The sequence below is a fragment of the Apteryx mantelli genome, chromosome 1, assembly GCF_036417845.1.
Source record: "Apteryx mantelli isolate bAptMan1 chromosome 1, bAptMan1.hap1, whole genome shotgun sequence".
NCBI classification, from domain to species: Eukaryota; Metazoa; Chordata; class Aves; order Apterygiformes; family Apterygidae; genus Apteryx; species Apteryx mantelli.
Window position 1 is genome coordinate 29,555,367 of NC_089978.1, and position 27,214 is coordinate 29,582,580.

A 27,214-nucleotide genomic window follows, 5' to 3' on the forward strand; every position below is an offset into this window, starting at 1 on the left:
GACACCAGGGCCTGCCATTAACTTTTAGAAGACAGCAAGAGTCATTTTGGAGAGTTTTCTTAGTAGTTAGGCAGCTGAATTTTTGGTAAACATTGACATTTCAGCTCTAGGGAAATTAACTGGAAGGAGATGTGAAAATTTAACATTATTTGATGTTTTAAACCAAACCTTAAAAAAAAAAAAACCTTAATTCAGGACCAGCAAAAACCTCCATTCTAAATGTAACATCTAGCAAATGTAGTGATGGCTTCCTTATTTACATCTAAACATGAAATATAACCATGCATGGGTGCCAAATAATCCATGTGTTTACCTTAGTTTTTAAAGATGGCAGAATAAAATTTATTAAAATATTTCAAGAGTGTCAAACTGAAATGTGCAGATTTTAACATATTTTACATTCTGTTGATATCCAGTGTTTCAACACCACTTTTTAGGTGGAAGCAGTTACCTCAAAATTGCTGGCTGAACTCTGAGTGAGATGACTGACAGGAAGAAACAGAAATGACTTGTATATCTCATAAACATTTACTTTGAATCCAACTCAAATGCTAGTTAGAACAAAACTGTTAGAATTCACCTTTAGTAGACTGGCAAAAAGGATTTTAACTGAATTATCCCAGAAATGCACTGTAAATTCCCCAGCAGTATATACAATTGCATGCTATTCAGTCAAGCAGTAGGCCCGCTCCATCCCCAGCAAACTTGATGATAAAACTTTGCAAAATAGAGGGCAGTCCTCCAAAACATTACATCACCAAAATAAAATCTGCTTATTAAACAACAATATGTTGTTTTGCCTTCCTTTCTAGGAGTTCTGAAAACTGCTTTTTTCAAAATAAACCCTTTTGTATGAGCTGAGTGGGAGGGTGGGACCCCAGGACTTCTGATCTGCTTGTGTCGGTAGAGACCTCATTACTCAGCCACTTCGTAAACAGTTTTACTAACATCAGCATAAATTAGTGTTTCTCTTGAAATGTTCCCTTGAAAAAAGGATTTTCTGTAAGACATAATATTTACTGTAAAGTCGTCAGAAAAGCTCTGAGGACTTTGTTTCAGATTCTCTCTTTTTATGTTGTTAATGGGCTTGAAAGCCCGCCTTAAAGGCCATTTACTTCCAGCTTTTAAAATATGAACTGTGTTTATCTCCCTAATCTTCAAAAAGTCTGTTGCTGTTTCTTGTTATTGTTTCCTAACCTCCCAGATGCTAGCTCTGCCTTCAGGTTAGGCTGTTGCTTTTGATTTCTCACTTGGTCTTCTACTGGAAAACTGAGTTTTTCTCACTCATAGTGAGTAGTGTAAAATGTTTTTTTTTCTCCAAATACTGCTGCTCTGTAAGACAAGATCCAGGAAAGTAATCTGGTCTTGTACATACCAAGAAAGGGGAAGATGGTTACAGCAAAATAAGAATGGAAAAGAAAAAAAAAAAAAGACAAAAAAAAGACAGGTAGTCTATTCATTTAAAAAGTGAAGGAAAAAAAGGTTCACAGTTGTATTCAAAATTTCATACTTCTGCAGTGCTGATATCAGAATGTCTAATAACAAAGCAAAATAAGATAGTCCTACTGATCAGGCCATACCCTGCAGTATACCATACAGTGTATGAGGTCATACCACTATAGCTTAAACCACTTAGCATGGGGCAAAACATGACAGTAATAAAAATTAGCAGTATAAGTATTTAAATAGTACTAACAAAGTTACTGTGAAACCAGACAATATTTATTCACTCTATTAACCACCTCATTCTTTATTTCACATTTGTGGGAAAAGTATAATCACACAGTTTAGCAAGCACTTTTCCCCATGTGTGCAGATGCATGTGTAATCCCTAAAGAGAAGTGCAGTGGTAAAGCAAATCTACAACAAAGCTAATTGAAGAGCGAGAGACACTGTGGTTCTGTTGTAATTTCTCTACTACAAGTTTTCAAAATATATGAGCCTGAACATGCATTTTGCAATTAGTGGCAAAGAAAGATGACTGCCTGCTACTTGTCAAAGACTGCTACCATTCTCTGCTACTTAACTGCATTGCTATCCCAAGGTTTTCCAATTTACTTGAACTCAGAATGATGTATGAGGATTATTACATGCAGAATAATTTTTGCTTGTAAATCATATATTGAATTGGGGATTCCCTTCTACATCCCTGAATTAAACTGTACTTGAATCAGATAACATTTTTATTTGATTCAGGAAAACAGAAAACTATTTGTCATTGTCTATTGTGTGCCAAGAATCTAGCACAATGAAAGTGTAAATGACAAACGACCTATAAGCCTTTTTAAATGAAATTCTCCCTTAGCTGTGAGAATACAATACAATAGAGAATTAGACAATGAAATGTTCCTGCACAAAGCAGAGTGTTGTATGGCTTCAGAGAGCTTCTCCTGCCTGCTGCTAATTGTAACCTAGCAACAGTAGGTGTAAGAAACAGGCACCATAAGCATCAGCAATGTGTCTTCAGTTACAATCGAAGAGCACCAATGATGCAAACAAACAGAAAAAAAAAGAAAAAGAAAAGTTCCTTGGGTGTTCTAACCCATATGCTCTGCTAAAATAAAGTTGCAGATAAGCACACAAGAAATGCACACTGACACATACTCTCTGGTTCTTTCAGCCAACTCAGAACATGTATTCTCCATAGTCTTGCCAGACCTCATTCTGCAATGTAGACTTGAAACTGCAAATGTCTCTCAATCTTGTTATTTATTAATGAAAGAAGAGAGATGGGTTTCATCAGTGAGGTGCTCCCTTAGTAACACATGGCAGGTTCCCTCTGATATGACTCCACAAGCTGAGAAGCGATACTGCTGAGAGGCCTTTTGACAGAGTATGAATGAGATGATCACAGTCTGGTGCCAGATGTGAAAGGAATGGAAATGCAGGAGATGAGCACCTTTTACTGTGGGGAACCACAAATACAATTTGCATAAACTTTTTATTTTGGGGGGAAGAGGGTCCATTTCAGGGGCAATCTGCTCACCAAGAACAATGCGGACAGCTCTGAGAATGGGCGCGCTCTCTTGATTTTTGTAGATGATAATACTGGTGGTATCAGTTGTTTGCAGACTACTACAGTGAACACTACTTAATAACTTGCTTTTAAAGGGTCTTTCCCTGTTCATGACAAGGTACTTCTAAGTCTGTATTTGATCAAATACTATGCCATTTTGTAAACTCCTTGGCATTATCCTTCCTTGCATTTGTCAAGCTTCCTTTCTTACACTACCAAAATTCTTCATCATCCACTTGTCTGCTTTTTCCACAAGTACCCTCAATATACCTTTCCTTCCAAATCTTGTGTCTTTGAGATTAAACTGAGTTATATTATCCAAAGTCTACTTCAGTCCTTTACAAGATTTAGTTCTAATATATGTTCCATACTCGCTTGCTTAGTAATGGCAAGAGGAATTACTGCTAATAATTTTTGGTTTTATTTTCAAATTGAAAAAAAAAAATTAACTCCTGAGCAATTAATTATGTAAGTAACCTAAGAAACTACATGTTCCTATTATACTTATCCTTACTCTTCATTATTTTGTTACTTTGAGTTGTGGCTTCATTACTGCAGTTATATCACATTACTCATAGAGTTCTCATCTCAGTCCTAATGTAGCATTACAATATCCTTTGGTAATAATGTGATGGAAGGTTGGGATGTTAGCGATGGTTGGTAAATTAAGAAGGGAAGCGAATGTATTCTCATCTGTTTTGTTCTTTTTCTTCTGCTTTGTGGGACAGCAAGCAAGTTAGAGAAAGAAGGAAAATTTTTAGAACTGATAGTATCAAAAACCCAAATCTCTGTTTCTGTCAGAATAAGAAAGTATGTGGTGGAGAACTGACTCCTGGTGCTTGAGACACACAGGGCAGAAGAAACAGGTTTAATACCCAAACCCAATATTTTAAGCAGGTTAAATTCAACAGAATATATTAATAGGCTAGTTAAAATCCAGCCCACATTTTTTTTGCTCTCATTTTTTTTAAAGAAAATTTATGTGTTACCTCCGCTGCTTGCCATGAAGCTTACCTTAGATGGACATAGAGAAAGGGTATGTGGAATGTGAGAGCATCTAGTTCATTAAATTATCAGGTTAAGGAATAGTCAGTGTAAGAGAAATAACAAGTAACAAGGGAAGTGATAAACACACAGACACACAAACATTAAGGAGTCAGTGATAAGGGAGACAATAACGAAGACCATAACTCTTCAGCTGCTGACTGATGGGCCACTAAGGGACTGCTTGGGCACAGCCTTGAAGAGGGTCAACCTCAACTGTGTAACTAATGAGAAGGGGGAAACCCACATGATTATCATGAACATTATGGGATGTGCCAGCAGGCTTGTGGGACTGTGCAAAATTTATTAAGATGGAGAAAGGGGGGGTCATGGTGGATCAGGGAGGAAAAAGTGTGTCGAAACAGAGAGGAGGGGAACCAAGGTGGAGTCACATGAGAGCAGGTTGCCAGGCAGTACGCCGGGCTGACTGAGCCCTGCTCTGATCAACAGAGTTTATCTTGTCTTCCTATTAAACCCTTTTCTTAACTATTTTTCTGTGTAATCTCACTCTCCATCCCATGTGTGAGTTCTGCAAGGTCTGAATGCCAGCAGCTGGAGAAGGGGCCTGGTCACAGGGCCTTCAGGTCTAGGTGCCACAACTGGGGGTACCTGGGACGTATGTGCATGTGTAAGAGGTCAGACTGCCAGCAACTGGGTGTGTTTGTATTACCCCAAGGAATGCAGTCCTGTGCGGGTGTGTGTATGTGTAATTCACGTGCAAACGTCAAGCTGGACTAGCCGGTGAGGAGGAGGAGACCCACATTTGGGAAGACTCAAGGCCTGAGCCAGGGGTGGATAAGGGAGTCTAGGGTCCACGCATGGATAGGAGGCAGGCTGAGAGCCCGTGCTGATATCTGTGGGATCTGGGGCTGTGGGGGTGCTTGTGAGATGCATGTGTGAGTGCATGCCTGCGTTCTGCTGTCACCCAATGCAAGTTTCTTGGTCTTCTGAGCTGGACCTACCTGAATACTATTGTAATGATCAGAAATAAACTGGCTGATTACTTGAAGTGGCTAATCTTTAAGCCAGCATCCAGTAGGCAAATATATTTAAGAACAGAACAAGGGAATCTAATAAAACTTGATTTTACTTCAGGGAGTCTGAAAAGGGGAGAGGTAGTGGGAAATATTTATAGAAATGAAAAATATATGTAAAATATAAAAGATCCACTGATCTGGAACTGTTGCACTGAGAATCAGTATTCCTTTAATGTGTGCTATTACAAAGACTCAATAAAGTGTAATCATCTGTATTACTGCAATTTAATTAGGCCTGGGAATCAGATGGCACTATAAAAAACATTTCTTCTTACAGATGTCTCTCACTGTCTGTGTCTCAAATTAAGAAAGCTTTGTATCCTGCTTTTCAAAAAATCATGAGAAGTCAGAACTTAATTTCAATGCATGAATATTTTGGAAAACAGAAATTTTCTGAAGAAGTCTCCAAAAAAGCTAGCGTTTGTTAAATGACTGTAGGACTATACATTATAATGCAGGATTTGTGTTTCAAGGTATATAAATGATAGTTGTTAAGAAAAGTCTGGAACTGCACCATCTGAAAGTAATTTACAAAAGCAGAATATGTTGCTTAAAATATACTATTAAATATAAAATGATGTAATACATTTCCTCAAGGAAAAAAAAAACATTTATTAGAAGGCTTATGAAATCAGTGACCAATTCAGATATTTTTAAAGTAGGATATCAGCAGGTCCTTACCTTAATGATAACTTCTTAGCATTACTAAATTGTATTTCAAATATACAACACAATTGTTACTCATTTAGTTATTGTTTCTGCAAACCCTTCTCATGTACTTAAGATATAAATACATTAACTATTATTTTTTGCAGAATAGAGAGTTAACAGTGCTAGATAAACTAAAAAACAGAAGCCTCTTAAGAATTTGCTATGTTTTAAAATGAGCAAATAATACTTATTTAATTGTTAAAGGCTTGGGGTTTTTTTTGCCCATACACTTCTACATTTCAGCTGATTATGGATGTACAGGTCCCAAATGAGATGGTAAAACACATTCTGATATAATTTCTATCAGGGATCACATGAAGAGGTTTTGGAAATCTCATGAGAACTGTTTTCCTAACATGTCTTTCTGTCTAGTTTCCTTCACTTCTGCATGCACATAAGAACTTTAATATTTTTAAAATAAATGCAGACATCTTCTAATTCTCATTGAATATCTCTACCAGTTTAACAAACTCAAGAATTTTTATCTATCTTGGAAACCAATAGACAAGTATCTCCATTTGGAATCTTTACGCAAAATCAACCTGAATGTCAAAATTTTGGGGAGTCACACATTGCTATTATTCTTATGTTTCAGTATCTCTTTATAATAATAACTACTTTCTGAAGAAACATCTCTATAGATGTAGCTATACTATTTTATAAGTGTGTAAACATGTAGCCTCATTATCCTGTCAGACGCAATTATATATAAAACTATCTTGAAGTGTTTTGTGTATATTGCTCATCCTATTACTGAAAAGGAGCTCAGGGCAGAACTACTGGAAACAGTGTCTGTTCAAAAGAAAAAAAAGTCTCTTTGGATCTGTGCTATAATAGAACATTTCAAATTCTGATATTATTAAACCATAACAGCTTCTCAAATTTATCTAATTAAAAATATATAAAAAAGAAAAGACCCTATAGAACAAAAAAGATAAGCAGCAATTTGTCTCAGTTAAAAGGATGTCTTTCAGGCTATTATCTATCACATTACTACCACTAAATATGCTTAAATATTCTCCAACACACTCACCTCTTTTTGACGGTACTTAATTGCCAGTTTCAATCTTGCAAGATCGTTACCACTTTGTTCTTCTATCAAGCTATTATCATCTCTGTAATTAAGAATAATTTCCAATTCCCTGGAACTCCGTGTCTGATCCAGAAGATCTTTTGCAAATTGCTTGCATTGCCGTGACAGTTCCTCATACTCTGACTTAAATTCATTTTCTACTTTACTCAGTTCCTGCAGCTCCCAGCTCAGCTGAAAAGCAGTAAGGAAAGGATCCTCGCTGGACAAAGCAATCAAGGACGGGCTTGCCAGAGCCTTGTAGATATTGAGCCTGGATCGAGAATGGCGAAGGCTGTCCACGTCTGAACTTGAGACACATTCAACGCAGTTGCAGCGGACCTCGTGCGGCCGGGGCACAGAGACCCCTTTCTGCACAAGGAGCTTGATGATTTCATAGTTGTTTGTGTGGGCAGCCAGAATAATGGGTGTGATATCTGGTGTAAATTCTGAGAACTGCTTGTCCAGAAGTATTGGCGGCACCTGTAAGACAAGGTAGAAACACTTACAGGCCTCTTAATTGAACAACAGCTATGGAAAATTAAGCTACAAGTTTACCACTTACTACCTCTATGGACAGATCTTTGCTTCTGGCCATAGTTGATGGAAACACTTTAAAAATAACAATTTGATTAGTTAATATAGCCTCTTTCCAATTAATAAATTGTTGTAAACAGGATAAGATTTTTCATAAAACCTGTTTGTATGTACACAGCCCATGGGCAACAATTTGTTAGAGCAAAGGATTAGCTACACAAAGAATAGTCAGACACAAATGTTCATATCAGGTCCCTTGAATTGCCAGCTGTAAGCAAGATGGAATTGTTTTCTGTTCTCTGAGTGGTTAATCTAAGTTTTAGAAAGAAGAGAGAACCATGGAGAAATAACCATGATTCTCTCAAGGCAACAGTGAACGGAGACAGACAAGCTAGAGTTATAAAATAAAACAGCAAAGTAAATGAGAAAGAAGAGATACATGTTCTTAAGGAGATGATCTGAAACATGATTGCATAGAGAAATAAAGTTACCCACTACAAGGAGCCTACAATCTTAAGGCTCAGTTGTACATTCACATGTGCACTCATACATACTCGCTTTTTAAGAAAATGGGAGAGTTAGTAGCACCCCTCTTCTGGTATATATTTCTGTATTTTCAATCATCTAGTGTGTTTCTATATTTTATAACAAAGGACTGTAAGTTATTTCATTTAAAGCTCGATTCCATGTTTTACAATATCAGAGTCTAAAGTCTTTCCCAGATCAAGATAGCTCATTAGACTAGTATGATGAAGCCATACAAGTGTAATTAGCCAATGTCAATCAGCAAAGTGGTACTGGCAGCGCCCCTTCTAATCACCTTTGAACTATAGCTTGATAACCTGCAAACTCAATCTACATCAACTAGAAAAAGACATCAGTATTAATCCGGGCTAATGAATCTGATATATCTCTAGATATACAGTGAAATAATTTATCTCCTCATTCATCATATACTCGTTTGATTCTTCAGTTTGTAACAGTTTTCCTTCCTTATCATCCTATTATATAACCTAAAGCATTTCTCTTTTATTTCTCAATTTTAACTTAACTTCAGGACTTGTTTTCTTTTTCAGTCTATTCACTACTGTGTCATGTAGTTGAGGAAGTAACCCGACAAACACAACATCTCTGTATTCCATTTCTAGGTTTCCCGATCTGAAAGTCATTATTTTCAAAACAGTATGCAGAGTACACAAAAAACACTTGCTAGCATTACCAGCTGATGCTGAAAATGAAGTGATTTCTTTGTGCATCTCTGCTCACTACCAAGATTCACACATCAGAGCTTATCTAGCACTTCTACACTACAGATTGGTGTAATGACAGGACAGGACTGCTTGGTCTTTACAGACTTGCAGTGCTGTTAGGAAAGGATGTACAGTAAACTCAGCACAACGATTTGAACAGCACATTGAGAGTAGCTCTTCACAGTATTATCATTCTGGTTTTGCAACCATTTTGGAAGTGGCTGCACAGTGTGACTTTTTTGTCACACTACAAGAAACCAGCTAGATGTTTGAGTGACGCTTCTTGAAGAGGAGGAAAGAGGAAACATTTGGCTGAAATGTTGTCTGAAGCCTAGGGAAATACTTGACTACTGGAAGGGCAAAAAGATATCTGAAAGAAGTCTTATGGCAACAGATTGGCCTCCTTGCCAGGCGGAAAAAACACAAACAGCAAAGAAGAAAAGTTAATAAGAAATGGGTAAAGCATGTGAGAAGAACAGTGTTAGAATGAGTTGGAACAATGTTTAGAGTCTTGGAGGGAAAGAAGTGGAGGAAAAAAATGAAATGCACAGAATCAGGCATAAATTCAGGGGAAAAAAACCAGAATGAAATTAAGCTGAAAAGAAATGGTAGTTTGTGGATCTAAAAAATGGGTATTTGTTCTCCCTCTAATGGAGACACTTTGTGTATTTTGTACATTTTTTAGCTCTTCTACATGTAAAACAACTCATGTTCCTTCAATGGGACTGCTTCCATGTATAAGAGCTGCTATGTGTGTGGGCTGTAAAACAGGGGCCTAGAGCACTAATTAGCTGAATGAGAGAATAACTTTGGGAGATGGCACTTATTCATGCACAATGTGGTGGAAAATCAAGACCGCAGAAACAGCCTTCAGGTGTGTAATCACACCTCTCTAGGGAAAATATTCTCTGGCCACAGCACATTGCTGACCTGGAATAGCTGTACCAGATTCTGGGAAGGTATGTGGAGTCAATAGGCAAAAATCCCTTTATGCCTTCCCACGCACACAAACATGCACACTTGGCTGTGCAGCAATGGTGAAGGCTGGTGCAGAATCTATTTTAGTGCAGGGACCTCTGAGCTAGCTCACCCACCCTCACAGCTGCATGCAGACGGAGCTACTGGACATTATTAGCCTTCTTCACCGTGCTTCCTATAGACTAATGAGGGATGTTTACAACCAATGGTTTTTACCTAATTAGCTGCTGAGCAAGTTCTCTTTTGATTTCCTCTTTCTTATTCCGAAGTACAAATGAAAAATAATGTCTTCATGTAGTGTGTGCAGGCATACAGAGAAATATGGGTTTAAAATTACTTGGGAAATAAGGAACTCAGCTGAAAATACACTGAAGGTACGGCTGGGAAACATTCAGATAGGGGAACAAGCAGAAGGTCTGTGCACTATACCTGGTGTCAGGACAATAAACACAGCCCTGGCACGTGCCTTCTCAGAAAACTCTCTGGCTATGTCTATGCTGCTCCGTTGGGCCGCTGGGCTTCTTGTAATGCTGGAAGCTTTCAGAGCATCTCTGAGTCATCTGTCACCTCCAGGCTGAACAGTGTGGAGTGCCCTGGGAAATACCCCATGTCTAGATCACTTCATTATTCCTCTCCAATATGGACTGGGGTGAAAGCAGACCCATGTCTGCTTTCTAACTTATATGTGACATCAGTGGGGAAAACGAGACCCACTTCCAACCCTTGAGCCTCACTGGTTATTTTAGCCTTAGATTTATCTTCTCTTTTATTTACATATTATGTAGAAAAGAGAGCATGCACCCACACACACACACGCAGATACACGTGCGCACTTTTCCTGCTGTCTAAATTGCAACTATAGTCAATGCTTCTTAGGCAACACTGGGAAGAGATGAAAATGCTAGCAGAGGCCAGTATTTTTTGGTATTTGAATTGAGCTTTTCGTCTATCATATGTCAGAACAAGGGTTTACTGGGAGGAAGACTGTTGCGCTTTGACAGCATTTGCCACAACTAGTGAGACTCCCTCTTGGCCCTGAAGTCAGAGTGCCAGAGAGTAGAGAGCCAGAAGTGTAGAAAACTCAAGGACACAAACAAGTAACTCCAAATTCACTGACTGCTCAGGATATTCCTGTGTCGCTTGGCGTGTTATTATTTTTGTTCTTTCTGACTGTAATAAAGTAATATTTGCTTCCAGCCCTGCCAGAACCTAAGGCTATCTTTAAACGTCATTAGCTTCAATCTTCTCCGAAATGTTAGTGGGGAGACAGCTTCAAACAACATAGTATTAAAATGATTGACTTGTATATGGGCTCCATTAACTCAAAAGCTGTTTGGATTTCTCATAGCTTATCAAAATCTTTCATCCTGAAGTAACTCAGCTATAATGCTGATGCACACATTTTGGAATTCATACCATCAGAATTTACGCAAATATAGAAGTGTGTATTGGATCATTTCAGCCTTAACTTACAGAAACATTTAAACTTAAACAGCAGACCCTAAGACTGTGACTTTTATTACATCATGACTTTAACCCCTAATCCTCCACCGCCTATTTTAAGATTTTCCACTCATTTTACCTGAAGATATACAGCATGCCAAAGCAATCAGGTCAAATTATTCCCTCATCTAGAGCATAATGAAGTACTTAACTTCTGAAGCTCTGCCTGCTCTCGTGGCACTCAGAACATTTCAGTATTTAACTGTTGACCCAGAGTACTTGCTCTGAAGTCATCAGACTTGCAAAGAATTTTACTTTAAAATTCCTGAAAAACAATTCCCTTTAAAGAAGCCAAAACAAATAACCAGCACTCACTGAAATTAGTTACACATTCTAAATCCTTGACAGAACACTCACAAAAAACATATGAATCTTCTTTAAATCCTGGGAGGAAGGAAAGCTAGTAGGTCCTACAGTTCATTGACTGTAACTGTGACTCTCAAGGGTTCAGCAGGAGTTTGAAAACATGATACACTTTGGAGTTAGTATGTCAAGTGTGAGACTGCTTAAACTTAGAAAGATAAAATGATTTTGTCCTTCTCACACTTTATTGAAGTTTTCCTACCTCAACATTATTTACAGGGCTAAGCAAAGCAGTTTGGGCAGTGCATTCTTGTATGCATGACTGTATGGGGATGAGTAGGCAAAAAACAAAAAAGAAAGAAATAGAAAAAAAGAAAGCACATCTCAAAGTCTGTATATTTCAGTGTTCAAGGACATGTTTTTTGTTGCATTTCTTTCCCCTGTGCTTACTACAAGTGGGAATGAGTCCGCCTGACTTAGACGCCTAACAACTTTTTAGATAGCAAGTGGAACAGCCCTCCTAAATATGTGTTTATGTTCCCTGTATAGTCCATGGAAAGGGAAGTCCCTTCGCTTCCACAGAAAGAGAAATCTGTTCTAAATTAATGTCAGTAGGGGCTGAGACATTTTTTTTCCCTTATAACATCAAGGTAGAGAGACCCATTGCTGAAAATCTGTTAGATATTCAGGAAAAAGAAAAAGGATGACAGCTTGGAAAAGAAGGAACTGAAACCCCAGGTACATCCATGTCTCCATCTAAATTCTCATACAGCCCTCATTATTGCTATATCTTAATAGAAAGACTGAAAACTGCAGTGTGTGTTTATCTGATTTTCATGTGTGAGAGTTCAGAATCTAGGTAAAGAAACCTATTTCCCTGGTCACCTGAATAGCCTGGTTCCTACTTAGCTTGCCTAGTTGTTGTCTTTGCTTATATACTTACAATTACTTTGGGGGGGGGGGGTGCCCTTTTTTTTTTTTTTCGTAAAGGAGACCAAGTCTTGCAATAGCTGCAAGTAAGTTAGGGGAATAAATGACCAAGCCATGCCAATCATGTTGTCAAAAAAGGGGGAAAAAAACAAAGCAAAGAAAAACAGGATATATGACAGATAACAAGATGGAGAAATATGTCTTGTCTCATGCATTACCACATTATATTGGGAAATTAATATCATAAAGGTGTGTCATCAAGCTCATCAGTTGCTCCAGCACTATCATTCTATAGCTGCCATCATCAGCCAAGCACCTTGAAAATGCTGAACTCTATAATTTCAGTGGAGTACACAACATACAAGTTATCCCTATGCAGATACAGTTTTCTGGTTCTGTTTTTTTACTTTGCTGTGTCCCTTATTTGGTCTCATATTATTATAATATCAGCTAAAATACTTCTTGATTACAATGATGGAAGTAGTTCAACCTGGCAGGATTCAAAATATCCCCCTGCCCCAATACATTTCACATGCACTAAATCACTGATAAACTCCCAGATTATAACTTGAATTCAGTGGCCAAATAACTGAAAGGTCTGCACACAGTGCACCCTGAAAGCCATGCTGAACCTATCCTCACAAATCTGTACAAACAGCAGACTTACAGCGGTGGCCCCAGATTTGGCCATAGGTCCTGCTCCCCATGCCCGGGTACTTGCTGTGCTCTTGCACAGCTGGCATGTTGTTCTGCTACCAAGAATGTGAGGCAGCCAAGTGGCTGGAAGTCGCCAAGTCCAGCTCAGAGAAAGCATCATTTCAGAGCAGCGTGCATAATACAAGCCGTATAAAACCCATCTGGCTTATTGTCATTCTCTGCTTTCCACAGGCAGCTCCTCTGGCCTCCCTGAAAAGGGCTCAACTTGTTTATTGTCCTTTGACTCATTACATTTTCAAAATTATTTGGGGAGGGAAGTGCCACACACTTCATGTGCTGCTGAAGTATTTTCTTTTCTATTATAAAATTCTGCCTCCATGTTTAAGGTTTTTTCCAGGAAACAGACATATTCACAAAATCGAATCCTTGCTCTAAGTAGTTGTAAGTCAACCAACAACAGTCTGGGTACTAAATTTAAGCGTGCAGTAACTTAAAATGTCAAATGAAATTTGTTAGAGTTATTGCAACTTGTTAAGAATGCACACTTTGAATACTAATTAAACATCTGAAATGCAGCCTGTATAGGTCCAGCACATAAGACTTCATTACAAACCGTGTCCTTTAACATATTCAAAACCACAGTTCTGATCAATACAGTCAAGGTGTTTAATGTTCATCTTTCAGTTTTCTTTTTTCTGGACTACACCCAAAAGAAACAGAGATGATGAAAATGTGGCAGTACATATTTGCAGTCAAGTGATGCATACCTTCTTGGGTCTTAAATAAAATATAGATTCCTCATTGAAATATGTTTAAAATATTAAAATATGCTTCTTAAAATATATTAGGACCTCAAATTGAAATTCTAAATGCTAGTCACATAAGGCCATAAAAACTCCCACCTGTGCTAAATTACAGGATGTGGATCATGGCACAATAGATGGACCAACTAGCCAAAAGGAAATCCTAACCACAAGCTCAGGCTTAGTGCGGGAAAGCTTGTTTGGATTACAGCTTTGAGATGGAAGCATCTTTTGTCAGATTCCAAACTATGTTATGAACAGAAAAAGTGGCAAATTTCTTCAGGGGATCAAACCAAACAAATCTGATTTAAGGCAATAGGAGCTTCAGAACTTGTCTGGATCTCATGACACTTGAGTTTTGTTCCCAGTTCCGCCACTAACTTCTAGGCTGCATTGGCAGAGCATCTCTTTCTGTTTCTTTTCCCAGTTGGGTACATGTTTTTAAGTAAATGCTTTATTCACCCAGGATGTAATTCCATTTATGGGCTCACATTGAATTTTGTGAGATGATTTAGCCAAATATAATAATTTAAAAAATCAAATATTTCTGTGTGGATATTTTTCAGCAAAAGACTGTAGGCTTTCTTTGTATTTTGAAGCCTTACTTCACTGAAAAATTTACCTACAATTTAACAATAAAAAGGACCAATTCCCCAACATTTTATTTCAGATCACATTATTGTGATTATGTTATTTTATTATCAAAATTCTAAATTTTAATTTTATAAAATGTCTGTAAGATTTTATTATTAAAATATTATTACTTTTCAAGTCAACCAAGAAAGGTATCTAAAAGAGATGACCTTTGATAAGCAACCCAAAACAGATATCTAACTTCAGATAGCTAAAGCTGGGTAAGGTAAATACCACCCTTAGCATATGGCCCAACAGAATTTATTTATCAGACACAAGCCATGTCTGCCCATGCCCTGAACTAGCTCAAAACTTGGTGACTGTGCTAGCTCATACTAATACCTAACCTGCACCTAATCATAGCTCATGCCTCCTAACCTGCACCTGCGAGATGCAAGATTGGCATATCTTAGAATAATGGGATTCAGCTTTCTGGTCAATTTTCCAGAGTTTATGAGAAGACTGCATTAACAGTTAATACAAAACGTGTTACCTCTAGGAGACTGCTTTTTGGCTATTCTGCCCTTCTGATAGGGCAGAGAGCAGCCTTTTTTGCCTCTGCCGCAAGCCATTCTCCATGTGCACCACAAGCACCATAAATATTTCTGAGGATCAGGCCTAAATGTCCCTACTTGCTGCTAATAAACATTATCATTAGCAAGAGTTAATAACTAATTTCTCCCTAGTTAGTTAAACCAGTTGTTTATGAAATATCTAGCCCATTTATTTTGCCCCAAATTTACTTTCAGCTTTGTTGGGACACGACTAGAAACAGGGATGTCACTTTACCATTGCTAGTAATAAATCCCTCTCACATTTAAAGAGACTTTAGTGCTTGCCTTTACATGTATATAGAAATTTTGCAAAGTTAACTGTACAGGTCTGAGTTGTTTTAATTCTGTTTTATCCAAGTACAAGCTGAGTTTTCAAAAGCTCAGAGTTTTCCTATTTTGTATCAGTTACACTTAACCTCCCACAAGATTTGAGCCAATGGTTTTCTATTGCTTTCTCATGCTCATACTATTACAGCTGAATCAATCTGTGTTTCTTAATAGTCACAGCATGGACTGATGACTTCCAGTTTCTGTGCCAGCCACATTGCACAAAAAGCACTTACGCCATATATTAAGAAGAAGAATTGCAATAACATTTAGTAATTCAGTGAAACCAACACTGCTTTTCTAAACAATAAGGATGATTTGTATCACACCGTGATACAAATAACAGTATATGCTTAATACAACAGCAGAACATTGAAACCAAACAGTGTAAAAGACTTAAGCGACTGAACCACTATACAATAGAAAATGGGCAGGAAGGAACTCCTCACCTTCCTCAACCCAAAACATGGTAACTACAGCTAGATCATTCCTGGCAGGTATTTGACCAATCTGTTCTTAAAGGTCCTGCAGTGATGGCTAGATATGTTTGTTGCACCCTTTCCAGGCAACTCATTTCCCAATTATTTGAAAACTTTTTCTGATATGTCACCACTTTTTATCTTCGTGCAATTTAAGCCCATAATGTCTTGTTCTATAAAATGTGAACACAGAAAATACACAATTTCTTTACTCTGCCTTCAGTTTGCTCTTCTAAACAACCGCAGACCCTTCAGACTTTCCTTATGAGGCACATTTTCTAGTTTTCTGAGCCTTTTTATTTCTTTCTGCACATTCCTTACCACTTCTGAGTATAACAGACGACAAATTCACATATATCTTACAGACAATACTCTTTTTGATGTCACCAAGTATATTTACCTTTTTCAAAGTAGTATGGTATTGTCCAGTCATTTTCAGCTAGTCTTGTTTTAATCTCTCAACTGTTTCCTGCAGAACTATCTTAACCATTTTCTTTCCCAGCTTATACTTGGTTGATTATTTATGCTTACTTAGAACCTTACACTTATTGAATTTTTATACTTTATATAAAAAACACTTAACCTGTTTGTAAAGATCATCCTGAATTATAATTCCTGTCCTGAAACAGTCTTTTGACACCCCCCCCCCCGCTTTGTGTTGTCTACAAATTTAACATGCCCACTCTATTTCATCCTAAATGTTGTGAATGAATAAACTGATTAGGATGAACCCCTGCAGAACTGCTCATTTCATCCTTCTGTTCGATTAATTCTTCCTGCTTTACAGAGAACTGTTGACAACTACTCTGAGTGTGGTTTTCGGGCAAGCTTTGCTTCAATCTTATTTCCTGGATGATATTTTGTGCATCAGGTGTCAGTTTCTAAAGTCTTACAAAACTACAGCTATATGACATGTACTGCTTTTCCCCTGAAATACAGAGAGTTTTCACCTGTTCATGAATGAAAATTATATTGATATTACAAAATTCTTGACAAATCCAAGTAGGCTGCTATTCATCTAGTCGTCTTCTAGGTGCTTACAAGCAGGATGATAATTTGATAATTTGTTTCAGGATCCTCCCTGGGTGAAAAACTGTAGTTTTCCATTTATTTGAAAAAGGGAGAAAGAAAATGAAAGGAAATAATGTAAAATGAATTGATAACAGTTTCCAGGTGGAACCAGAGGAAGAGATATTTGACTTGATATATTTGGGAGATGCATTTCTTAGGTGTGACTGATGACAGAAGAAACCCTCAGCACTTTATTTCTCCCTTTTCTCCTCCTTACAGCTCTGGAAGAAGCCCTCAGCACTTTATTTCTCCTTTTTATCCTCCTTATAGCTCTGGGAGCTGATCCAAACTATAGCGTGTATGTAAAAAGTGGACATTTTAAATTAATGTTTTCCTGTGAACGTTATTAACGGACATATATGCCCTTCCTTCAGTCAATGTCAATAGCTTGAGTAAGGGCTGGAAATGGCTTAGAAGCAGACACTCAGTAAGTGACTATCAGCATATTTTGCATTTGTTTCCAGCTGCTGCTAACTGTCACATGCTCTCTCACCATATACTTTTTTGAAACTAGGTAGAACCCAGTTTCTAAGGTAGGAATTCTGAGCATTGCTGGAGTGCTGAAAATAAAAAATGACAAGGAAACAGTGGTGTTTTCACTCAGGATCAGTGAAAGAGGAAAATGAAAATCGTTTGGAAAAATATATCTGGTAAGATAAGGTTTCATTATGGAAATGATTAAAGGAGAACTCACATTATTTCTGTCACTTCATAACATAGCTCACACAAGCCTCTTTCAAAATAAGCATGATGTGAGAAGCAAATATCAAAACTTCCTGAATGCTCAGAGTAGATGTAGGTCCTTTTCAACTGAATGTTTTTAAATGGAAACACAGATTCTTTTCTCAAATGCAAAATGTTTCATAATGACAAAATCATTTTAGTAAAGTTTACGCCTGACATTCCATTTTCTGAGGTCCTGTGCTCTCTGGTTCAGGTACAGAAATGAAGGAAAGCTCTTGATTTTCCCTTGTTTTTGCCTTTTTCCAAGATGGCTGCAAGAGCTAGCTGAGCAGGCAGGAGGAAATTTTGCTTCTCCACTAAGGTCTTGAGATAAATGTTAAAAAAAGACTTTTTAGAATCTGAGCTGGATCCTTTTCCTCAGGCTTCAGGGATCTAGAAATAAAAAATGGCAATCCACTGGCTAAGAAAAGAATAAGAGTTTTTTTGAAAAATGTTTTTGAAAAAAAAACAATAATGGATTGGTGGTTTGTCTAGGGATCAACCATCTGTTGAGGAGATACAAATATCTCAAAGGGAAGAGTGGACATTGGCTGAACTTCTTTACAGCTGATTACAATTAACTAGCATTGCAAAATAATTTGAGATATCTGCATGGCTGGGAAGTACACCTTCATGTCTGAGAAAATTAAAAGGCTATACTCTTAAAGAACAAAGTGGGAATCAGGGAAATTTGCAAAACATTTAAGGAAAAAATGTTTTTTTATTTGCAAAATATTATGAGAAAGGAATGCAAAAGGATATGGCAGGGACACTGAAACCCCATAAACCTGCAGAGGATGCAGAGGAACATTACAGTGCACTGTTCCATTAGTATGTTATTCCTGGTACATTATTCAATTATTCAGTTAGTTAACAGCAGCTCTAGTTTTTGAACCCTACTATAAGTTTTCAGACTTCAGCAGAAGAAAAACAGGACTCATTTGTGCAGTAGTTAGAGGAAAAGGGTCTTGCAACTATGCTGTCAGTGAAAAATGGAACTTTCTTCAAGAGACAAAGCTTGACAGCTGAATTTTATTAAAGGTTTAATGATACTCTCAACTCTGTTCAATTCCTTAAATAAAGACACTTTTAAGATCCTCCCTGCATGTAAGAATTGGTAAAATAATCCTACTGATTGTGCAATTTTGTGATGATGGAGTAGTAAACAAAAGACGACTGTTTGAAATCAAAAATCTCCTTTTGATTTTTCACTACAAAGAGATCAGAGGAGAAAATGTGAGAGGCAGGCATTATTATGTCCTGTCCAATGCACTGAAAGACCAGCAGCAGCGTATGCCATAGCTAGTTTAGGGTACTACCCTAGAAAAAGACTTCAGTTGAAACTGTTGCCAAGGAGAATGGATTGGGTCAAATCCTTTAATATTGTGAGTCGTTCTCATTTAGAGTTAGACTTATCTCAGTGATACTCCTCTTGAGCTTACCATTGATTACAGACCTTGATCTGTACAGATCTCATACACACAGTGCATCTTACTATTGAATGGGTAAAAAGGAAATCCTAATGTGGTCTAGGATATAGAAAGGGTTTTTTTTTCCTTGAGCCTATGAAAATTTATTTTTAATCTGTTCAATGCATGGTAGTAACAGGGGCTTAATAAGCAGAGCTTAAATGAGCAGGGAAGAGAAATTTCATCTTGTCAGCCAGCTTGTTTGCACTTACAGTTGATGTCACAGAGCTGGTGAGTAGTAAATAAAAATGGTGGCAAATTTTTTGACATCTACAAATAGTCAGCTGCATCTGGGCAGTAAATAATATGAAATGCAAGGCTTTGAGGGTGGGTGTTTCAAATTTCTTTTTTGTTCTGCCAGAGGGCTTTACACATTGTGACAAAACTGTGGTCTTAGATATTATTTTATGATGAACTTTCAGTAGTGTTTTAATAGCTGAACTGAAAGCAGAAATAAGTTTGCCTCCTGCTGGTCTGGGGGTGATGATGTGGAAGATATGGATCCTGACACTGGCAGAAAGGGCAATTAAAACATTTCTGTCAGTGCAGTATATGACATATGTGTATCCTCCATCCAGAAAATTGTTGGTAAATAGTCAGGATAAATTGATAGTCTTCTAAAAAATGGAAGCCCCTATAAACATGTTAATGGACTCTGTCAACCATCTCATTATGACTTTTGAATTTATTGGGCTGTTTCAGCTGAATGTTAGCATGACAGGGTATGAAAGATATTTAATTCCTGCAGGTTTCCTACAAAATACTACAGAGATGTATGAATGAAATCTGCAGAAAATTCTGGAGTGTGAGCTCAACTGTATTGCTAGATATTAGAGAAATCACACAAAAGAGAATATTATGAATGCATCAGCCTCTTAAAAAGCTTTGATGAACTTTCATAACTTATTAAAAACAAGGGTAAGTCAATCATGATGCGCATAGCAGCACAGAAATCAGATTTCATAAATTTCACTGCTCACAGAACAACTTGACAGGAAATGCCCTGTGACAAAAACAAAGTTAGTGATAGAGTGTTGTGGGCCATGCATACACAAGCTCCCCAACAGTGGCATGTCTTTGTTTTTTAAATTTCCATAGGGTTTTCCTGTGGTTGAAGGTTTAGAAAGCCATTCATTTTAGAGATTATTAGGGATGATTGCAAGTCTGACTCTTAAAGACTAATTGTCACTCTGCAAAGGTCCAGAGCTCCATATTACAGCATTGTATTATCTGGAATACTGTAATTTCTACGCCTTGAAAAGAGCCTTCATTCAAGGATAGGTCTCTCTGATGGTGTGCTACAGAGAAGTCTCAAGCAGCATCACTACCTGCTGGTCCTGTTCCTAAAATCTTTCTGCCATCAGCTACAGTCAGACCAAGGATATGTGATAGATGGACCTGTGGGGTGGGATTCATCTCTAGATTCAAATATCTAATTATAGGCTCTATATGTGAGGTAGGTGTTTAAAGTCCTGTTATACCAGTGGAAATCTAGAGCTCAGCTCAGCTGCACACCTGTAGGTGTCTAGTGCTATTTCAGATACCTCTGGGTGTCCTGTCTGACCTCCAGCTGCAACTCCAGAAAGCCACAGGTCTCCCAGATCCTGTGTCATAACTTCCAGGCCAACACACATCTCTGAGAAACCCTTGGATGCCTCCCATGTCACTTGGCAGCTACTTGTGGGCATCTGAATTCAGCCCTTAGTCACTGCAGTCAGTAGGGTCCAGAGAACTATTTCTCAGCCTAAAGTAGACACTCACGTTTGGTCAGCAGACTGCATTGACAAGATTTTCATTGACCTTAATGGGAGCTCAGATTTCTTGCTTGTATGTGGACATTTAGAGAGTGATTTAGGTGCCTAAACATAGGCATCTAGTACTATTTTAGATACCCTAGACCTCTGAAGACAAGACTGCACCTCGGTCAAAAAGGTTTTATTTTTTGAGCTGCTCATTGTTCTTAATATCATAGATTTATACAACCACTGTCAGAGCAGATACTTAACCTATATTCAAGCATAGAAAAGCTATTAAAATCATTAGCTGAAACTCTCTGTGTTGTCGAGTTGTCAGAAAGAAAAAGCAGGTAAGTTTGGCAAAATGAATTCCAGGCATTGGGGTTTATGAGATCACATTACAGGACAGTAATTGTGAAATACTGACATTTTGGATATTTTCTCTTTGTATTTGTATGCTGTCCCTATTCTAACTGTAAACTTGGGTTTGTTCTGTAAAGTGGTGGTCAATAAATGTGCAACAAAGGAAAAGGAAGGCAGAACTCAAAATGTAACCTGTTGAGGAGAAATCTGACTTTTCCTCTGTTTTGAATGAACCCGTTAAAGATTTTGTTTTACTTGAGGTTTTCAAATGATTATTGCTAATCTACACTCATCTCCTCATCTCTTTGTGGTAGAAAAGTGTTTTCATCTGCAGCATGAGCTGAAAAGAAGTGTGGAAAAGCCAGCAAATAATGATGGAAAAGCAATTAATAATTCTTGGCAAATTTGGGTAGAGGTTTGGTTCAGTTGCCTATGACTTAAACTTATATTCTTCATCATCAAACTTTTCTGAAGTTCTGAAACCCAATGAAACAGAGGATAAAATTCACAGGTGGTTTAAGTCACCATCAATAATGCTACCTGCCAAGAACCTAGCAAGAATCCTGCAAGTCATATTTTTTATGTTGCTGATAACAAAATGGTTCATCAATTTGTACAGGTCAAGAAGCTAACACATTCTCCCACATTTTGGCATGCTTCTTTTGCCACAGCTTCAGCTTTGGAACATAAGATTTAGCATTCGTAACAAGGTGATGGATGCATATTGTAGAACACATTCCTTACCCTTAGAATTCAAATTGCCAGCAGGTCTATTTGATGACACTAGCAATACCAGCTTCTGAAGTCTTTCTTTAGTAATCATCACAGGTTTTCCTATACAGCCACCCACTCTACCTCTGATGAATAAAAACACAGACAATTTGGGTTTATTGCCAAGATGTTATGACACTTATGTGCAGCTTTTGGTGAACTTAGAAACAGTTGGCATTCCTCTAAATAATCCCAGAACAATAATTTTGCAAATCCATATCTCCATCTATTATATAATAAATCATCTCCACCTTTATGACACAACTCTCCTTTAGAGCTACATGTTTCTTTCACGTGCCCAAATGGTTACATGAAAGACTGAACATGTGGATATGCTGCTTTATCTACTTCATTAATAAACTGAAATATCCCTGACAAAACCTCTCACATTCATTTCTGTCTATCAATATTTTAAAACCTGTCAGGGAATTCCAATTAATCAGATGCCACTGGGAAAAAAAATACTCAGCTACCTACACAGGCAGCTAGGAGTGGTAAGAATGAACTTCGTGCCCTCATTCCACTTCAAAGCTGTGTACTTCAAGCCTGACAAAATAGCTTTACATTACCTCCTCCATACTCATTACTAGCTAGACTGTCATTAAACAGAACATTCAAAATGGCACTTAGTTCATGAACTTCTGTGGGAGACATTCTCAGAACAAAAGCGATGCTTTAATCTTGATAGGTGAAGTGCATTACATGAGCTATTGTGACTGATATTTTCAAAAGGTACTGGGGAAATAGATATAGGTAAGAAAAAAACAAAACATAATATGATGCTATTAAAATCTTTCTGCCTCTGCTGCAGCAGTGTAAGTCCCAGATCTGTAACTAGGTGAAAATTTGCACTAACTTCTTAAGACAGCTGGTCGAACATCTTCATGTTAAAGTCCATTGCAGCTGAACTGGTCCTACAGTCAAAACCGTAGACAGACCTAAAAGTCCCTTGGTCCTCTCCATTACAATCCACACTGATTGGATTGTGGTTGTCCCATGGGTGAGAAGGGAAAATAATGGGCTGAAGTTGACTGAATGTTCTGCATATACTAAGAGGAACCTGACTGAGAGCAAAGTCAGGCTATGAGTACTGCTCCAGGGAACAGCACTGACTCTGTCTCAGGATCCTGAGACTCCTTTTTCCTAATGGGCAATTTCAAGAAGTTTATGGATACCAAGAGCCATGAAAGGACCAGAATGGGTGATGAGGCCAGTGCAGAGGTTCTCAGTAGCTAAAAGCATCATCAGACCCAGTCGCTGTTAAAGAATTACAGAATCTAGGTTGCCACAATCTTAGAGATGGAAAGCTACTCTGTAGGCCCTTTGCAGCTTTCACAGTCTCCTAATTTTTTACCTTTAGACCTTTTATCTACTTCTGGGAATGCTGCCAGACTGAAAGGACTTTGCCAACAAAGCTGTCTAGCCTTGCTGTCTGTGTCCCTTCCCAGACAGTTTAGGTGGGTACCTGAACATTCATGTGGCAGCCTGCGCCAGTGACTTAGAAACCATACTGTGCAACCCCCTTGACATATCCTCACACAAGACCAGTCCCTCCCCTAGACTCTTCCTCCTCATGTTTTCATTCTCCCCAGAACTACATGGCAGCACTATTAAAAAATGAGAAGCTGAGATACATTTTGACATATAACCAATCATTTCTTCTGAGCAGAATTGCATGCAGTAGATTCAAGTGAGACACAACTTGTATTGTCAACACCTCCTCTTCTCTTCTGCCTTCCCCCACTCCAAATAATTATCAATCATCTAAATATGTCAAAATTTATAAAATATAAGTAGCCTGTGACAGCAACAAAATACCCCCTCCCCCACCCTGCCCAGGATAGGAAGCTCTCCCACTGATCCTGCCTAGATGACTCTTCCTGTCCAGGAGTTCACAGTGGCTGCTAATACATTGTAAATGCCACAGCATGCCCTGAGGTGCTGGTCTACCTGTCATCCTGATCAGGGAGCTGGCCAGATCCTGCTGTAACTTTCTTTCAGCTCTTTGAATGCCAAGGTGTGGTACCTCCCTGGGTCAGGACGCTGCCATCACACACACCTGGACCCAGGAACTCCACAGTGCTCTGGACCGTCTAGTTCACACATAGCTAAAATGTCCATGGCACCACCTGACATGCATTGGGCATGTCACATACATGCATTAGGCTGTATTTGGCTGGGTTAGCTGCATGGATTCACATCTAGTATGCATCTAGTATCAGAGTTGCCATCTTCTTCTTATATCCCTCTTCTTATCTAACCCTCGTCTGTCAGATGTTGTCTTCCTCATAACATAAAAGCATACAATCACAGCTTGCTATCCTTAGTCCCTTTCACCAAATCTCCACTTCTAGTTCTCTCTCAGCCCCTTTCCCTCAAGATTAAGACTAAAACATACCCTCCCTTTATTCCTCTCTCAGGAATATTCCAGTCGTAAAGCCTACCATGAACAGAGAGGCTGCTGAAGAGGATGAAGGATTGCCTATCTGTCTGTCTGGAGAGAGAACAGTAACTATACCCACCTTCTTTTACCCCATCTCTAGTACTCATATTCCACATGCCCCTCACCAGGGAATATACTGCATGTCTGCCAGTCCCTCAGAAATACCCTTTTGCACTTTTTGTTTTGGCAGTTGAAGTTTTGTCTGTTTTCACAAATTCTTGCATTTTTCCCCAGTATTCAGCAGACACATTTCAGTTAACACTTGGAGATAGTGCCAGGAAAATCCATGAAAGTTAATAAAATAAAACCATCTATTCCATAGACCTGCATTTTTAGAGGCCAACAATGTCTGAAGTCCACATTGGAGGGGGCTCAGGCCTGATCTCCTGGTTTGACACTGACTGGCAGGGGCCATGACCTAGTCTGTGGGAGTTAGCAAGCAGCAGAAATGAAGATTCAGAATACGAGATATAGAAATCTAACACGCATAACATTTTATAGCACAGCAAGTAGAAGACAGGGATTGTCCATAAAGTATTTTATTACATGACCTTCCTGATTTTTCCAGGAGAGTGGCTACAGAAAGTGCAGGAGGTGCCTATGGCCTCTTTTCCACTTCCTACTCCCAGCCCTCTGCCAGCTACTTCTCCTTTTTTTTCTGCATATGGTGTGAGTTGACAGCACACAAAAGGAAGCTGAGGAGGAGGAAGAAAGAGGAGATCAGGCTAGCTGATCTCAAAGACCTTCTGTCTCCCCTTAAGAAAAGGAAATACACATTTCACAACATTCTTGCAGCTGTAGAGTAATGGAAGCAATTTAGACAAAGGTTTCATAAGCCAGAAAGTATGCACTGACTGCTATGCATTAACTGTTCACATAATGTTGACCAAAAAGGAGCTATGCAAAATTTAGATTAACGTGTACCCTGCCAGACATCCTGGAAATGAAGTAGCGATGCACAAGGGACTGATGCGCAACACGGGAAAAGATCTTCCTGTTAATAGAGAAACTTGTCTGGACAGCGGGCAGGAGACAGGGATAAAAGTCTCACTGCAGACACCAGCACGGATGGGGAAAACAGAGCAAGTGTGATGTCTGATCCATGTGTCCAGACCTTCCACAGACTGAGCACCTTCGATACAGCAGATTTACCTCCCACACTGCCTTGATGGTTATTAACTTTTCAATTCCAAATGGACTGGAACAGAGCTGCGGGAATCAGATATTGCCAGCCTCCCTTTTCTTACAGCAGCCCTATCTCAGTGCCCGGCAGCATTTTCATGTTAATTGACTTCCACAACAAGGAAGAGCTGAGCTAGGGACATATCACTATGATCACTTTCCTCCCTGTCCTAAAGTTCTCCCTCTGCTAGCAATTTCCTTATGTTTGCAAAAGCCAGTCAGTAATTAGCATGGTGTTTTTCAGACATCTGCAGAAAGCTGTCCCCAGGGTGTCCACCCATAAAAATACCCACAGTGCAACAAGATCAACATCTAATAGTGTACAGGGAGGCATAAAAGCACTACCACGTGCTTTTGCTAGCCAGACAATGCCTGTAAACACTGCAGTCATATTCCCATAACCTAAATCTAGACTGTCAGTTAATGCGGTGCTACACAGATTCAAGTTTAATAATTGTAAAATTTCAGCTTCACTTATGTGCTTTGTAGCATCTTTAGGAAACAACTACCACTCTCCTTTGGTCTTCCTTGAATATACATGCATATCTAAGCAGTCAAACACCCAGCTAGAGATCAACACCTGGGTTCCTCAAGCAGAAGAGCATGTTGTGGCTTAAATAAAGGTATTGTATTCCATTCAGTTACACTACCTAACTACCTTATTACATGTTTGTGGGTGCTGTATGCAATTTAGCAAGATAGAAAATTCTTCTGCAGATACTAAATTTTAAAGAAGAACAGTTTTTTTCCTCTTAATTTGGCATTCAGCTATCCATCAGGATAAGCAATAAGTATCTTGGCAGATAATTTGGGACATATGGCTTTGAAAAACTGATAATTTAAAAGTACTTGGATAAGTTTCCTCAACTCATTCACCTTAAATCCTGTTATTCTCTTTTACATGTTCTCTAGCAGCTGGTGCAGCTAAAAAAGAATAGAAAATATGCAAGTGACAAAATGACCTTTTCTTGAATTATTTTAATGTATACCACAAAAGTCTCACTCACAAACTGAGTAACAGAAGGAGTTGAATACAATTCAAAGCTGTTAAATATATATGCCTCATCTGTAGTCACCAGATGGCACCAGATATATCCATATACTGATAATCAGCTTAAAACCGCTGTAATACATCTTTGTCTTTGAAATACACAGCACATTACATATGGATATTAGCTGAAACCTAGTATTTGAGCAGTCAGTAGACTAGAGAGTTTAAATACAACTTCAACAAAATCTGAGTAAAATGTCCCAAAATTTTTTCTGAGGGGGACCGTATTTAAGAGGAAGATTCAGGGGCACCTACTAATTGTAAAGGTATTGGCTGGAAAATATTTACAAAAATACAAAAATAATATATTATTTCAATTAAATGTATTGATTCTTACTCCAAATTAACATCTTATTTACACATTTTTCCTTACATTTTTAACTATTTAAATGTTTTTAAAGAATCAAATTTTGGGGAAAAAAATTCGAAAGAATACATTTCAGTTCTCCTGAAGAACTGTAGCTTTCTGTTTATATAAGCTGAAGCTTTTTCAAGCTTTCTGGCATTGCCAATGAGCTTTCGCCTTATGGATGAAATTCCATGTTTAAAAAATGTTTTACAAATATAATCACGT

General features: G+C 38.2%; 1 protein-coding gene across 1 annotated transcript in view; it reads right to left on the reverse strand.

The window, feature by feature from the left end:
* Nucleotides 1-27,214, reverse strand: part of TRPC4 (transient receptor potential cation channel subfamily C member 4) — a 151,552-nt gene that overhangs the window by 63,139 nt on the left and 61,199 nt on the right. The window contains exon 3 of the mRNA XM_013948339.2: nt 6,842-7,360. Within this exon, the coding sequence (XP_013803793.1) occupies nt 6,842-7,360 (519 nt within the window). The remainder of the gene's footprint in view (nt 1-6,841; nt 7,361-27,214) is intronic.